This window comes from Protomyctophum parallelum, assembly GCF_964188405.1.
Source record: "Protomyctophum parallelum genome assembly, chromosome: 2".
Lineage (NCBI taxonomy): Eukaryota > Metazoa > Chordata > Actinopteri > Myctophiformes > Myctophidae > Protomyctophum > Protomyctophum parallelum.
The window spans coordinates 24,207,036-24,224,700 of NC_139699.1; the positions used below are offsets into that span (position 1 = coordinate 24,207,036).

At 43.8% G+C, this 17,665-nt stretch overlaps 1 protein-coding gene across 1 annotated transcript in view; it reads left to right on the forward strand.

Moving 5' to 3' along the window:
* Positions 1–212: 212 nt before the first annotated feature.
* The window catches only part of LOC310854835 (A-kinase anchor protein 13-like), an 87,539-nt gene continuing 70,086 nt past the window's right edge, over positions 213–17,665 (forward strand). The window contains exons 1-2 of the mRNA XM_083759542.1: positions 213–652; positions 12,785–12,860. Of these exons, the coding sequence (XP_083615668.1) occupies positions 578–652; positions 12,785–12,860 (151 nt within the window). The 5' untranslated portion in view covers positions 213–577. The remainder of the gene's footprint in view (positions 653–12,784; positions 12,861–17,665) is intronic.

Consider the following 17,665-nt stretch of genomic DNA (forward strand, 5'->3'; position numbering starts at 1 on the left):
GATTTACAGAAAAGGTAAAAAGGTTAACAACGGAGAATCAGAGAGAGGCAGAAGGCATGGAAGGAACTAGTGTTCAGAAGAGAAGGAGGGAGGAACGGAGGAGAGGGAGGGACAGGCGAGAAGAGAGGCTGAGCCAGAGAGAGAGAGAGAGAGAGACAGAGAGGGGTTGGTTCCCCACACAGATGTGAAACATTAACAGTCCTACAGTTTTTCCTAAAGCTTCAGCCCAAAGCTTCAGGCTGTCTTGGACCCTATGATTCATCAGGACTTTCTCACGTTGGATTTTTACCCTTTCCCCCCAAAAAAGGAGTGGGAACCCAGAGTCCCCCTTCCTAAATTTGTATCTTCGTTGAGACAGTACAGTCTGGAACGCTGAACAGGGAGACAGTGTAGGTACGGTAGGGGGGTTTAGGAAAGTGCTTGCCGGCCGTGACTCGACTCTAACTCTGGGGGTGCAGTGTATACAGTACACACACACACAGGGCCCAGAGGCACGGGTCTTATAATCGCCACGCTGTGTGAGGGGTACAGGTTTTGACATTCTGCGCCGGTGTGGATTTTGGACGTTTTTGGTACGATGTACGAGAGACACAAGCGGAGGTACAGTCTGTGTGCAAAGGGAGAGAGGCCTGTGGATGTGGTCCTGATCAAGGTATGCGATGGTTTGGACTGACTGCATGTCTTCCACTGCTGCTGCTGTACCATGTAGGACTTCTGTTCCTGGTTTATTATCACCTGTTGTCATTCTATGTAGAACAGTTCCAGTTTTTTGTTTGGAGTAAAGCATGTCATTTTGTACTGCACACATTAGCTTTTTAACTAGTTAACCTGTATACGTATACGTTGCTGTTGCTGACTGTGGTCCCAGAGGGCTGTGTGGTTGGCACCTTGATGTTTGAGGATGCTAGCTAGCTAGCACCCTCAAACATCAAGGTGCCAACATCTGGCTTTTGAAAATGACGTTGTATGGCAGCCAAGTCTATGGACTTTGTCCAGTGCACTTTTAACAAACCCAGAGTGGCAGCCAAAGTCTATGGACTTTTAATGTTTGTTTAGAGCACTTTAGACAGACAGAGTGTGGTTTTCTTTTCTCCCCACTACACCAAATGTCTTGGATAAGAGCTTATCTACAAGCAATGCATCGTAGTGACACATAGTGAGCTTGTGTGCTGAGAATAGGAACCATGTAGGGTCCATGTGGTTAAGCTTACATGCTTGCAGAGGTGTCATGTTTGGGCTAACCTGCCCTACAAAGAGTTGGAAATGTGTGTGGGGACTGGGTGGGTGAAACTGGAAGAAAATCACTTCTTTATTATAGTCCTGCCATAAGAATCTCTGTTGCAGAATATTTAGTTGCAGTTCTGAGTATTCTTCTTCTGTATATGAATTATAGACCATATAGTCATGGCCTGTAATCTCATGGTTTAGAAGAATGTCATGTAAACATGCAGAGGAAAAAGTTTGTTAGTCTTTTTAAGGCAGTGTAGACTGACACATTGTTTAAAAAGAAAAATGTTGCCTTGTGGGACGTCTCCATTTTCTCTTTGCATTAGTGAACTCAATATCCTAAAGCTTCATTCCCTACTGTGAAAACACAAACACGCTGACTGAAGCAAGTTGTGAATGTAACTTGAGACTGAAGTTTCTTCCTGAAGCGGCCACAGCTCCAAGCTGCTTTTAGAAGGGGGAAAAAAGGTTTTTAAGTGTGTGTCTAGGTGGTTGTTGTGACGATTTTTCTGTAAATTTGGGGCTTTTCCTATAGAGCAGGGATGTAGTTGGTGCGTTTCACCCTGGGAGATGATTGCACGGTTGTTGATGGTCACACACACACACACACACACACACACACACACACACACACACACACACACACACACACAGAATGGAGAGCGATAATTACCTTGGGTGGAGTATGTGTGTGTGTGTGTGTGTGTGTGTGTGTGTGTGTGACATGTGTGTGTGTGTGTGTGTGTGTGTGTGTGTGTGTGTGCGTGTGTGCGTGTGTGCATATGAAGACTTGCAAGCAGCATGAAGGAGGCAAATCCCTCCATGGAAGCCACATTGTATCGCTAAAGGAATGCAGGTTGACTTTATTCTGACACATCAGACTGATTTGCAGCTTGTCCCAAAGTCCAAAGAATAAGCTTAAATTCCTGTACCAGACCATATTACTGTAATCCTAAATAAATATGAGATCAGATTCTAAAAAGGTCTCTACATCCTGACAGTTTTCTGAAAAAGCTATGTTTCTATGTCAGTCGTTCTTCGATTTTTCAAAAATAAGCAGACCTACAAGCTCGTAGCGCGCCACTCGGTGGTGTGCTATGAACTTGTAGATCTGCTATTTTTCAATAGCTAAAGCATAACATAATGCTATTGCTAACACCAAAAGGGGTTCCCGCCCAAAATGGGTTACATTTAGGGAATATACACAGTATAGATCCCAACCCATGCCAGAGTCTTATATAATTTGGTTATGACAGTAACCTTTGTTCTCTGAGTGAAGAGACTATCTGTATCTCTCCGCCCATACATATGAAATATGTTGGGTGCAGAGATGGTCTACGATGGAGCGAACTGATTGCCAATGTCTTGACCAAGACTTAAGCCCCATTCCACATTTTTCAACAATAGCCAGTTTACAGACACAGAACTGCGATGCGTTTAAAACTTGTATATCTGCTATTTTATCTACAGATTTGCCTAGAATGACATGCCCAAAATAGCAACGCCATGGTTGAAAATTGCACACTGTATCGACCAAACCGATCAGATCAGTCAGACTCTAAATAAATGGCCTTAGCCCTTAACCCATTATGACCTGGAACGCATCTGTGTCACCTTAGCTTTCAACCACTTTAACCATTATTTTAAACTTTAGCTGTTGAAAAATAGCAGAGTGGGAGGATAGCGGAGCCTAAAGTGTGATAAACCACACTTTAAGCTCCAGTATTTTGGATGCTTCTCTGAGTGTTGAGTTAAATACCTTCTGCTGAAAAGATGCAAAGCATGAAAAACACCTTTTTATGTTTGACGTTTTTGGAAATTTACCTGACACTTCCCGTTCAGAGGGGTGACGGTAAGTGAGAATGCAAATGAAAGTAAACGCTGCCTAGAGGGATGCAATGTTTACCATCGACACCTGTTTGAGTAAATGCACATCACAAACACTGTGGCTGTCATTTCACTTCAGGGAAATTCACACCTGACATGATTCGTTTTATCCTGTCCAGTGTGACTGCATCATGAGGCTCATCTCCAGAAAGAACTCCGATAGGCTTAGTAGTTGGTACTATGTAGGTAGTACTCAACATGTTTTACTTAAGTACAAGTATAAATACTGCAATATAGAAATACTCGGTCTGTCATTTTGTAATTTAAAGTACAAAAGTATTGCATCAGTATACCACAAGTAAAAGTACTCATTTTGCAGAATGTACCTTTTCATATATAAAAATCTTTTGAAAATAGCGACGCATTGTGAACTTGTAGATGGGCTATTTTTAAATGGCCAATATGTATATTTTGAAGTATTTAATTTATTTTTTGTAATAATAATAAAATAATTAAAAAATGTGATGTAGTGGAGTAGAAATACAAGTATTGGAAATAGTTATGATAGTGATAGTTATGAATTTAGAAGATTTATTTTTAAATTTCGACGTCAGGCCTAAATGGGTTAAGTTCCTGGAATGCCAAGTATTGTTGAGTAAAGATATAGCATGAAGTGTCTCTGTCTGGGTTGTGTATCAGCTAACAGACGAGGCCGAGGGCCCTGGCTGGTGACAGCAGCACAACCGACCCGGCTGGGTCCCTCCAACCACACCCCTCTGGTTGGGTTGTGTATCAGCTAATAGACAAGGCCGAGGGCCCTGGCTGGTGACAGCAGCACAACCGACCCGGCTGGGTCCCTCCAACCACACCCCTCTGGTTGGGTTGTGTATCAGCTAATAGACAAGGCCGAGGGCCCTGGCTGGTGACAGCAGCACAACCGACCCGGCTGGGTCCCTCCAACCACACCCCTCTGGTTGGGTTGTGTATCAGCTAATAGACAAGGCCGAGGGCCCTGGCTGGTGACAGCAGCACAACCGACCCGGCTGGGTCCCCCCCAACCACAACCCTCTGGGTTGTATGACGTCATGTCCAAAAAACGAGGTCCATGGTGAGAGGGGAAAAAAACCGAAATAATCTGCCACCATGTCCTCTAGATAGAACAGTGATTTTGAACGTATTGTTTGATTGTTTTTTTACCAGCTGCAAAGCAGGCTGGTGTACTTTCTATCAAGTTGGTAGTGGCAACTCATCGTCAGAGAGAGAGAGAGAGACTTTACTATCACACCACAGGTTTACAGATCTAAACAAAGTGGGTGCAATTCTTCATCACACAAAAGCTCCCGTCATTTGCCGTTTTCAAGAAAGGTGGAAATGCAGATAGATAGAATAGAATGGATAGATGCAACTAATTATGAGCAGAGTAGAAATAATAAGGTGCATGGTTCAAAAGATAAAATGCAATGGAGACCGTTGAGAGAGAGAGAGAGAGAGAGAGAGAGATGACAGAAATACAGAGTGAGAACTGAACGAGCAGTTTGATTCTGGTGATTGTCTGGGAAAAATCACAGCTCTCGTCTCTCCCAACGGTTTCCTTTGGCCGATAGCCCAGTCTGTCTGCCTGTGTCTGTGTCTATGTGTGTGCGTGCGTGCGTGCGTGCGTGCGTGCGTGCGTGTGTATGTGTGCGTGTGTATGTGCGTGTGACTGTTTGTCTGTCTCTCTGATGGGAACAGGCTCAGTGACTTTCAAAATCCCAGCTCTTCACCACTTACTACCTAGACCTAGAGTAAAGATAGGTATATTAGAGTATATTATTTCACATTCACAATATACAAAACTAAAGTTTTGACTGCTGGTTTGACTCCTGTCATGTTTTGTATATTGTGACAAAATATCTAAACAGTATTCCGTCTTTTCAGAGTGTGTGTTATCAAAGCTCTATTACAGTCTACAACAGGAAGTGATCTGACTGGGATCGCTTGTGCTGTTTAGAATGAACACTCCAGGACATAATGAACACTACCGTCCCTATGATTTCTGTAGCACCTTTTACCCAAAGAGCTTTACAATGTGCATCACACAGGGGTCATCGATATGTCCATACACAGACAAATGTGTCCATACTGTCCAACCATATGAACACACATTCACACACCGATGGCAGAGGCCACCATACAAGGCACCGATGGACCTGCTCATCAGAATCACTTGGGGGTTCAATGTCTTGCTCAAGGACACTTCTTAACGCTAGAAGTAACAGGAGCTCAATGGCCGCTCGACCCCCTGAGCCACTGCCACCCTATACCTATACCTGTCTCAGTTATATGAGATGATTCATGTTTTAGCTTATTTAGGTCATCATACCTAGTAAGTCCTGATTTTAAGTGGGTTTTCACGACTGGGTTTTCATTCATAGGATTCATAGGCTCTGTCTTTGATACAGTTGAACTGGCTATGAACTGATGACACACGCACGCACACATGCACACACACAAGCGCGCACACACACACACACACACACACAGTCACACACACACACACACACACACACACGCACACACGCACGCATGCACACGCGCACACACACACACACACACACACACACACACACACACACACACACACACACACACACACACACACACACACACACACACACACAGTCACACAGTCACACACACACACACACACACACACACACACATACACACTGTGCTTCTTTCTTTCATATAGCCTACCAGAGAGATTTAAGCTCTTTGCTAGAGAGATTTTGAATGAGGACGACCATTGAATAGGCTTCAATTCCATCAATAGTGATCTTACAGGCAGCCAACGGATCAGCGTGGCCATGATAATGAATACTGGACAACTCACCCCGGTGCTTGCCCGTTTTTCCTCCCGGAAATTTCCCCAGTGAGGGGGATAACTGCTACAACTGCTAATTGCTGTTTGTATTGTATGGAAAAATATACTCCTATGGAAAGGCTTTATCATTGTACTTATATTGTATTGTACCTATAAACAATAGTTTAATAGTATAGGCGATTAATGTAAGGTTTTGCCCATTCAAATGGTACCTCGTCAGATAAACCCCACATAGCCTTCAACAACTTCCGTGAACCGACTTCACTGTAGTAGCCTTTTCATAAATGATATTTGTACTTAGGCTGTCTGCTGTCGTGAAAGTTTATAGTTGGAGATATTCAAAGTCCAGCTGTCTGCCGTCCATTCTCTCCCACCCCTCACTGGGGAAGATTCCGGGAGGAAAACAGAAAAGGGGTGAGTTGTCTTGTTACCATGATAATACCCAAGTGATCCTCACGTATTGGAGGAAGGGCCAGTACCAGAATAGAGCCAAAATAGAAGGTTTGTTTTAGTTTGTTTTTTAAATTAACCACTTAAACCTTTAATACTGAGCCTATTTGACCAGGGTCCCCCAGGGCTTCATACTTGGACCTCTCCTTTTTTTGTCCTATACAAGATCCCTAAGCCAAAAGTTTGTTGATCTGACATTTTCACCGACTGATCGACCCAAGAATAGGGTTAATGTGCTTAAATTAATATATCCTCGTCTCAACTGTAGACACACACACACACACACACACACACACACACACACACACACACACACACACTGCTCCGTGAGGCTGTGTGTTCTGGGCAGTCTTATATTTTTAAAGCAGATGTGTTTTTATTGGGTACAGTTTAGAATGCCGTGCTTCCGACCCAAACCCACTGGCATTCCTTCCCTTTTCCAGCCTCAACAAATATGTGCTTCATGGGAACGTCTGGCCTGCCAGCAATCAGGGTGACTGCTCTCTGGATTTGGCTGATCACTCAGCTGGTCTGCTGGTCACTCAGGCTGGCCCTGCTGGTCTGCTGCTGGTCACTCAGGCTGGCCCAGCTGGTCTGCTGCTGGTCACTCAGGCTGGCCCAGCTGGTCTGCTGATCACTCAGACTGGCCCAGTTGGTCTGCTGGTCACTCAGACTGGCCCAGTTGGTCTGCTGGTCACTCAGGCTGGCCCAGCTGGTCTGCTGGTCACTCAGGCTGGCCCAGCTGGTCTGCTGGTCACTCAGGCTGGCCCAGCTGGTCTGCTGATCACTCAGGCTGGCCCAGTTGGTCTTCTGGCTGCCTGAAGGATTGGCTTGTTCCGCTTACTGGTTGACTGGTTGGCTAACTGGCTAGTTTATTTTTGAAAATGTATTTCTTGGACTAGCAAATTAGCTGACCAATGACTGGTTGACTGTCTGGTCAGTTACAGACAGACAGACAGACATACACTGTATACTTTTTTGACTGATGTCCCCCAGGTATACGTGGTCCCCTAATTATTTCCCTCTACACCAAATCTCTTCACTGGAAATCACTGATTTACGAGTTCACAACATTCTGGTGAATGTCCACCTCATGACATGCCCTGAATAGGATCGCCATAGGGTTACTGTGGTTAAGTGGAGTGACTGGTTAACTTACTGGCTGTTCTATGCTGTGTGTCTGGTTAATTGATAGGCATGTCAATAGAGTTGGTTCATAATGCGCATAAATATGTCCTCGGCGTATAATGGTGAACTCACCAAATATTCAGGGCAGGGCAGCAGTGGCTCATGGGTAGAGTGGTCTAAACCCCCGATGAGCAGGTTGGTGCATTGCATGGTTTCCTCCACCATCGGTGTGTGAATGTGTGTTTAAATGTAATGCACATTCTAACTAGAAAAATCACACCCGTGTGAACTGAGTGGTGCAACTACACATTTATTGTTATAGTTACTGTACTGTAGACTATTTTTTTAAACATCTTGAAGTGCTTGGAAATTATGAACTACTTTGAGAACTACTAGGTATTTGTAAAATTAGCCTCAGGTTGTAAAACATTAGAACCATGTCTGATATTTTGTTTTATTTTACATCTGTGTCATTGTACATTTTTGGTTAAATATAACATTATATTCATGAACGATTAATTTAGAGCCAATTTAAAAGCAGTTGATTTGCTACTGCTAGTAATTTGTAAATAAGTGCAGAGAAAAATGATTGTTTTATTCATGGCTCTAGTTACTGTTAACGTGATTCATAAAATATCAGACAGACTGTCACAGACAGACGTGTTCTAAATTAACACCATAAACAGTTAAACAATAAAGTATAATAAAAAGCTCAGTAGAAATTAGTAATATCTAATGTTACTAGCCTGGGGAAAGTGAACCAGCAGCCTCTTTGTCGGCGGCGTCTTCATCATCAGCCTCTCCCCCCGAAGGCTGTGTTGCTGCGGGGCCGGGCACGGCTTTTTTCCGAAGGCTATCAAACACTTTGCATGTGCCTAGACTAATGCCGTGCATCGACTTGAGATGCTTTCTCATTGCGGACGTGCAACCACCTTTACATGACACGATGGATGGATTTTATGCACTTTGCATTGAAAGCATTTGCCTCTCTGTGGAAGTGTAACCATACTTTACTTTTTTGCGGTCTTTTAGACATTTTTCCCCCTCTAGTTGCCTTTCCCCCTCTAGTTGCCTCGCTCGCTCCGGTTACACACGCTTGCTCCTTGCTTCATGTGGGCGTGCCGCTTCCTCATTTCTCCCAGATCCCCCTCTCCCACTGACTCGTGTAGGTGACGTGACGTCACCACAGCCGCTTGTATGCATGCACACTTGCACAGACACAGCGGAGCTAAATTATGACTGATGAGATCCGTTTGCGGAACCGTTCATAAAAAAACAATGGAACCGGGCTACGACGCAGCATACCGCGTTCATGCACGGCACTACACACACACGTGCGTGCGCACGTTCATGCACGGCACTACACACACACGTACGTGCGCACACCACTGATGCACGCATGCGCACACTACTGGTGCTCATAGTTACAGGTACACAGGTACACAAGTACACGGACATTGCAAGCTGGTTGTAGGAGTGGTTGCACCACTCAAAAAGTGTCCCTCTGGGCACAGGTCTCCACCAGGGCAGGTCAGGTTGTGGCCTCCTGTGAAATAGGCCAATGTGAAAAGGGTGCCATTTCTTCTTACGCCTTGGTTGGCAATTGGAGGATTTGAGGCATTATGTTCCAAAAATGTGTTTTGCAAAACACACAGCTATAACAGGCCAATGTGAAAAGGGTGGGATATATTCCTCAGCCTAGTAGGAAAGTCTGTGAAAGATTTCACGTAAAGTGCACGGCAAATCCTGCAAACTTTGAAAGCCAATGTTAGCCAATTTGGATGGAATATTAAATATTGGACAGATCCGTCTTGAACATATGACTATAGAGATAGTGTGTAACGATTTGCGGGATCTTTGGACAGAATCTGGAGGAGTAATATTAAAAAAAATGTTTTTCAAAAGTCGGCCTCCTGGTGGCGCTATAACAGGCCGTTCTGTAAAATTCAGAGGTTCATCGTTGGCATCCAGGGAGTGTGTGTGCAAAATTTGGCATCGACCGGGTTAACGGTGCCGGAGATTAGCTGTACACAGACGGACACACACACACTGTCACACACGGACGGACGGACGGAGTGCAAAACAATAGTGCCTGGTGGAGACAATAAAGGTGCTATATAAATGCACCATTTACCAGTGATGTAAAGTAACTAAGTGCATTTACTCAAGTACTGTACTTACAGTAAGTAACATTTTGAGGTACTTTTACTTTACTGGAGTATTTCAATTTTTCAATACTTTTACTTCTACTCCACTACATCTCAGATCCAAATATTGTATTTTTACTCCACTACAAAATATGTTACTTAGATTTTTTTATATATATATATATATAACAAAACATTAGACACTTCATTTTGGCCATTTTAAAATTATTTAATTCCGGTCTTGTACTTGCAAGTACTTTTTCCACCACTGCCATTTACTGGTTCATCCTGTGCTCTCTCCACTCTAACCCGTTCATCACTCTGGTGGTGGGCACTAAGGGAGAATTGGGAACATGACGTATGAAGCCAAGGCAGTTGGATGGTAGCTGTCTGAGTAGTTTCAAGCTGCCGTATGGAGCACTCTTTACACTACGCTATACAGCATAGCTGGAACGTCTAGAGTTGAACTTGTACTTGAGGTCACATCATCCTGCTCACTGCTCTAGCTAGCTGACTAATCACGCACAGCTCATTAGAATCTCAGCTGCGCGTTTTAGTCAAAGTGGCAGCTGTGTCCCCTGAATGCACGCAGCCATGCATTAAACCAATTCTACAAATGTCTTCTAAATCCTGACAGTTTTCTGAAAAACCTATGTTTCTATGTCAGTTCTCAAACTATTAATTCCATGTCAAGGACCCCCAGAATTATCTATATTTGCCCGCGGACTCCCATCTGAAAAGAAGCAAATGTTTGAGTTAAAAAACGTTTGCCGTGAGAGCACTTAATATTGAAAGATTTGCACACGTTTTCACAATCTTTCAAAATAGCAGATCTACAAGCTCATAGCGTGGCACTCGGTGCCTCGCTATGAGCTTGTAGATCTGCTATATTTTAACAGCTAAAGTTTAAAATAATGGATAAAGTGATTAAAAGCTATAAGGTGACACAGATGCGTTCCGAGTCCTAATGCCTTGACCACAAGAACTACTGTAACCTTGGAGTCCTCCTCTGGGCATGTACAGGCAAACAGTCAGCCCAAAGGATGGCAGAATGAGCTTGTGGCTCGCCAAAGAGATGGGGATAAAAGAAAGGCACCAAGTACAGATCCCTCGGGGTCCCCCAGTCAACACGGCATGAATAAGTTGTTAATGGCTTATTCCAATGTTACACTAAATGAGCACATTGTGTTGCAACATGGGGAAGTAGCATGTAATCATCACCGACTCATTCAGGAAATGGCGCTGTAGACACTGTACGTCACTCGCTGCGGTTAAAAGCATCAAATGACCGAAATGTAAAGTTAATCCGAGTGGAGGGACTCCTGGCTCAGGATTAATTGGAGACAGATGGAGAGCAACTTCCTAAATACACAACATTCTAAACTGTACCCAATAAAAACACATCTGCTTTAAAAACATATTAGACGGTCCCGAACAGTATTTAAACTGTATACTATTTAAACATGGTCAAGGAGTTCCCACTCGAACAAAATGTGCATCCACTGGGTCGCTCCCACTAGTGGCCAGAACACACAGACTGTGGTTGCACGGTTCAGCTCCCAACAGGTGTGAATAATTACTATAACTGTATACTGTATGAATGTGAAGCTACTGTAGCTGCTTCTCAGAAAGAATATTCATTCTTTCTTTGGTAAATAAACACAGTTAAAATGAACCAAATCGAAAAGACAGAACCACCTGCCAGCTTGTGTGTGTGTGTGTGTGTGTGTGTGTGTGTGTGTGTGTGTGTGTGTGTGTGTGTGTGTGTGTGTGTGTGTGTCTGTGTCTGTGTCTGTGTGTGTGTGCGTCACCTGTGTCTAGTGAGAATAGAACTGTTAACATACATCGTCACACATATATTCAGTACACAGACAGTGTGGGCCCCAGAGGGACCACACTATGATGTGTTCAGTATCGACGTACTCCACTGGGAGCACAAACACAATCCTGCATCATTAGACGAGCTGAATGCTGTCCCAGCAAGCAAGCATACATTGTTCTGGATGACTGACTGACTGACTGACTGACTGACTGACTGACTGACTGACTGACTGAGTGGCTGACTGACTGAGTGGATGACTGGTTATCCGGCAGGTACTTTAAGGTGGTTAGTTGGCTAGTTGCTTAAATGGTAAAATAATGTGTTTCAAAGTGTAAAAATAATTGTACAGTACAGTACATTACATGTATGTATATGTAAGAAAATACCTAGTCACTCAGTGAGAAAACATATACATGTTTGCAAGGTCATCTCTTTCGTTTCGTCGCTCTTCATTGTTAGTGTCAAAACTAGCATTGTCTGTGTCTTTATGTCTTGTCCGTCCGGCACTGCCCTTGTCTGCATACAGTATACACAGTAACATCACATGACCCATAAGGGTCCATTTGGTTTACTTTTTGTTGAGTGTTTTCACCGCCTGATTTTCACTGCTGCAGTGAAACCCGACCTCCATTTAAGTTTTTACATCTTATTTCATGCACTTTTACACTGGGTACCACCACCAAAGGCTATCCTACAATGACATGTGGCTGCCAAAATTTGAATTAATGTTTCATTTTCATGTACAGGTGAAGTAAACATTGAAGATGCTTTGCTACAAGCAGAATCTGCTAGAGCTACTTACAGGTGTTGCAAGTTCCTCCTCTACATAAAAGTTGTACCACTAAACACTTAACAAGTCTAAATCAAGCCTCCATATCAAATATCAACATTAATGTTTGGCTGCACAGAAGATGGACTGTGATGGACATTTGTCCTGCGCAGAAGGACAGACAGCGGCAGGAAGGCAGGCACGCTTATAGAAGCTCCATTTGTTGGCAGTGTCATTGCATTTCTGCAGGAGGAATAGTTTGTGAACTGTAACATTTGTGCAAGGTGGATGCATGGGTCTGCAACACCTGCACACACATCGGGGTCATGCAGGCCACATGGCTGAACGCACGGTCACACCACTGCACCATGTGCGTGTGCGTGTGTCAGTCAGAATAGACTGTCCTGGCTGCCTTACAAAGCCACTCAAACGTTGTTGTTTTCCCAGAGTATTTGTCTCGCTGTGTGAGTGACAGTCACATGCAGTGAGTACAGTGTGTGAGTGTCACACTCTCATCTGTCTGTCCCTCCTCTTCCTGTCTCCTTCCACAGATCCACAGAGACAAAGACACATCCTACCCACTGTCTCTCAGTGCCTGTCCACCACCACACACGTCTCAACGCACAGGTACTGTACGTCTTCTTTCTATGTCCGTTCTGATCATTCATGTGTCTGTCTATTCCTGCATTCTCTCATTTAAACCATTAATGCCTGAGGACCTGATTCTACAAATGTCTTCTAAATCCTCACAGTTTTCTGAAAAAGAAAACCCTACAGTATGTTTCTATAATCAGTGGTGCTCAAACTTTATCACGTGAAGGACAACACATTTTATTATGTATTTCGCCACCGGACCCCCATCTGAAAATAATAAAATATGTTGTTTCAGGGACCCCCCCAGAAGCAATGATTTGAGTTAAAATGTTTGTTGTGAAAGACTATATAATTATTTAAAAAAAATTGCACACATTTTCAAGTTGAAAAAAATAGCAGATCTACATTTTTCAGTATAGATCTGCTATATAAAATATAGTATCAAATACTGGGTAAAAGTGGTTAAAAGGTAACGATGCGTTCCAGGTGTTAATGAGTTAAAGCACTTTGAGCTGTATTCCGTCTATGAAAAGTGCTGCAAATAAAAACAAAATATTTAATTTGATTTATATATCATTATATACATGCAGATGGTGATGAGACAATGTAGGGAATGCTCTCATAGAACCCAGGCCTTGGTCAGTTCAGTGTGTTATTGACTTAAAAATGTAACTGATGTTTATATTATTCTGTCCAAGTGTTCGGAATGTGCCTATAATGTAGATATCCAGGGAAACGGGGATTACATGTCTTATCTGTTGCCTTGCTGTAGTCTTATGCTGCGTTTTTGTAGCTGTTACAAACTGCAACACGTCGGATGTATCTTTGTATCTTCTTGTCCCTGGCTTCCATTGAACATGAATGGTAGACTGTATTTGTATCTTCTTCATGTCGACTAGCTTCCATTGAACATGAATGGTAGACTGTATTTGTATCTTCTTGTCCCTGGCTTCAATTGAACATGAATGGTAGACTGTATTTGTATCTTCTTCATGTCGACTAGCTTCCATTGAACATGAATGGTAGACTGTATTTGTATCTTCTTGTCCCTGGCTTCCATTGAACATGAATGGTAGACTGTATTTGTATCTTCTTCATGTCGACTAGCTTCCATTGAACATGAATGGTAGACTGTATTTGTATCTTCTTGTCCCTGGCTTCCATTGAACATGAATGGTAGACTGTATTTGTATCTTCTTCATGTCGCTGGCTTCCATTGAACATGAATGGTAGACTGTGTGAACAAAGCATTAGCGAGACAACTGCAGAGGCATCTCTATGGTGACATCATCTCTTTCCAGCAGAAAGAGGAACATTCAGTCGCTTACAGAAAGCAGCAGACATTCTGCCGGTCCGTCTGCTTGTCTGACAGACACGACTGTTCTGCGTCCTATTAAGACCATAGTAGAACCATGGTAGTACTAGTCATTACAGAAGACGTAACGAATGACAAATAGGGACGCCATGAGTTAGAAGTTTATTAAGGGACACAAAAAAGGCCACCGCTGTGCTCCCTGGAGCCCATTGTGGCCTGTGTTTTGCACTGCACAGGAATAGACATCGGGGGAAATTAGCTGACGCCCAAACTGGTTGAAATGTTTTAGCCACAGTTAAAGATGGGAGTGCCGTGATTCTTTTCCCCCATAGAACATGATCATCAGGTACTATGATTATACTATAGGAGGAAGATTTGTGTGTGAAGTGTACAGAAAGTGTTAAAATTATGTTTTAATGTGGCCACATGCACCAATCAGTTCATCAAGTATATGTGGTTTTCACCTTAGCACCACCCACCTGAACTTAAGCCTCGCCCACAGCTGTGTGTTGTATGATAATGGGGGAGGGGTTAGGGGAGTGTTAGGGTTATGATGTCACAAAAAAGGTGTATTTTCGATTGGGCCTTTGACTCAAAGGATTTCAGCTTTCAGGAAGAAACCAAAAATACACAGGGAATACCTATTTGAATATTCTAACCACACCTGAGGGTCTATTAGAGTAATGTTAACTCCATAGACACATACAAAACAGAAAAAGTAAAAGAATCACACCACTCCATCTTTAAGTGAGTATATGTCGGAGAGGCTTATTGTTGGTTATCGAGCGTTTCACAATGAGCTAGACTCTGGGGAGATGGATTGCTCAGGTGGAGCGGAACACCTACCATCATCTCCCAGTACTTATACCGCATGACTTAGTTACCCAAGCCGTGCTGCTCATGCTGAGTTGCCGTGCCAGGGATCAAACCCATAACCTCGATGTCCAAAGGTGCGTGCTCTACTCACGGCAGTGGCTCAGCAGTAGAGTGGCTGGTAGAGACACCAGATGAACCGTCCGCGAGGTTTCCAGTTCGATCCCATGGGCTCCTTCTGTCCAAGGGCAAGACACTGAACCCTACGTTGCCTCCAATGAGTCGGTCGGTGCCTTGCATGCTACAGTAGCTTGCCACCATTGGTGTGTGAATGTGGGAAGCGAGGACGCTGGCGTCGACTGTTTGCCGCTTCACCTCTCAATGTATGAATGAAGGAACCATTGTAAAGCGCTTTGAGTATGTACGTATGGCATAGAAAAGTTTAAAACAGTTAACAGTTAAAAAATCACACACGTGTGAACTGAGTGGTGCAATCCCCCCCCCCCCTCTCTCTCTCTCTCTATCTCTCTCTCTCATTAGAGTCACTACCTCTCTCACTCTCTCTCATTAGAGTCACTACCCCTCTCACTGTTTCTGGCGCCCCCTACTGCTATTTTTAAGTCACATACTCATGCTCACACGGACACACAAACAAGTACGAGACAGACACACACACAGACACACACACAAACACGTACGAGGACATTGCAAGCTGGTTGTAGGAGTGGCTGCACCACTCAAAAACACAGTAAGGCTACCAACGGCACTTCCTTATCTACCTAATAAAAACACTACCTGTCTCTGCTTATTCTGGTTGCCTAGCAACATTCTCAAAACGTGACATGGCGCAACTGTCCCCTGCATGCATTGTGTTAAGCGGAAAGCACCACACACACACCACACATATGTGAAAGCAGATTTAAGGCAGCACAGGTGTGCGTGTGTGCGCCGCTGTGCCAAGCCTGGAAAATCTTTCTACTGCAGGAACTGTTGTTCTCCTTATGTCACTGTATGAGAATCGGACTCCAACAGGGAGCTCTTTTGTGTGCGCGCGCTTGCGTGCGTGCGTGCATGCGAGAGAGAGACTCTCCCAGACCTGTGAGTTGGTGTGAAAATGAGTTCAACACCTTCTGAGACAATGGACTGACCTGTCTTCTACAGTCTCTGTCTCTGTCTCTGTCTCTGTCTCTGTCTCTCTCTCTCTCTCTCTCTCTCTCTCTCTCTCTCTCTCTCTCTCTCTCTCTCTCTCACACTCACACACTCACACACTCACACACTCACACACTCACACACTCACACACACATACACACATACACACATACACACACACCAGCTGTCAGGTGCTTCTGTCTTTTCGTTTTGGTTCATTTTAAACATGTTTATTTACCCAAAGAAAGAATGAATTTTCTTTCTGAGAAGCAGCTACAGTAGCTTCACATTCATGCAGTGTACAGCTATACATATTTATTCACACCTGTTGGGGGCTGAGCGGTAGCCGATCAGCATGAGAAAATGCAGCACTCTCGTCGGTGGGGGGGGACGGTGGGCAGCACAAATATATCCGAGTAGGGCAACCAAATGGTCAGCTATGTCCCTGCGTGCAACCCATGTCTGCGTGTTCTGGACACTGGGAGCTGCCCAGTGGATGCACATTGTGTTAAATAGTTTTTAAATAGTGCTTTTTATTATTATTGTTACCACAGTGGACTTTTAAGGCCATGTAGAGTGGAGGCTGAACGGGGAGCTGTTTTCTCAGACACACAGCTTTATTTCACTGAGCAGGACAGAGAGACCAGATGAGATCACCGTCCAACTGAAGTTATTTTGCGTCATCTTTTTTGGACGTCTATTTTTAATGCTTGGGAAAAACGGAAGTTAACCTCTGTGGTGCTGGAACATTTTTCACCGCACACGCACTAACTCTCATGTGACCCTGTGTGTGTGTGTGTGTGTGTGTGTGTGTGTGTGTGTGTGTGTGTGTGTGTGTGTGTGTGTGTGTGTGTGTGTGTGTGTGTGTGTGTGTGTGTGTGTGCGTGTGCGTGTGCGTGTGCGTGCGCGTGTGTGCGTGCATGCACCTGTGTGTATCTGTGTATGTAGGTATTCAGGTTTAGGTGTTCCATCCCTGTGTAGCTCAAATTAGGCTAAAACAGTGACATTAAAAGAACATTGTGGATTTGACTGTGTGTAGCGAGGCTCTAACAGCTCCAGGGTTGGAGTTTGTTTTCATACAGCCAAATTGAAATATATATATATATTTTGAATGCTGCAATGCACCCTGTGTTAATCCATTTTGGGGCGGGAACCCCTTTTGGTGGGAGCATTATGTTATGCTTTAGCTATTAAAAAAATTAATTAAAAACTAAAAAATAGCAGATCTACAAGCTCATAGCGCGCCACCGAGTGGCGCGCTACGAGCTTGTAGGTCTGCTATTTTTGAAAAATCGAAGAACGACTGACATAGAAACATAGCTTTTTCAGAAAACTGTCAGGATGTACAGTAGAAGACATTTTTTTAATCTGATCTCAGGTCAAAATGGATTAAAGCTGCAATGGTAAGATTGATGACCTATATAACCGGGACATGAATCTGGTCTGAGTGAGTGATCCTATTTGGGAAGACGAGATATTACAATATTTTGAGCTTCATGGCTCTCATCAACCATTAGTGGTACTGACCAACCATCTAAATGGATCTAATGTCTCATTAGA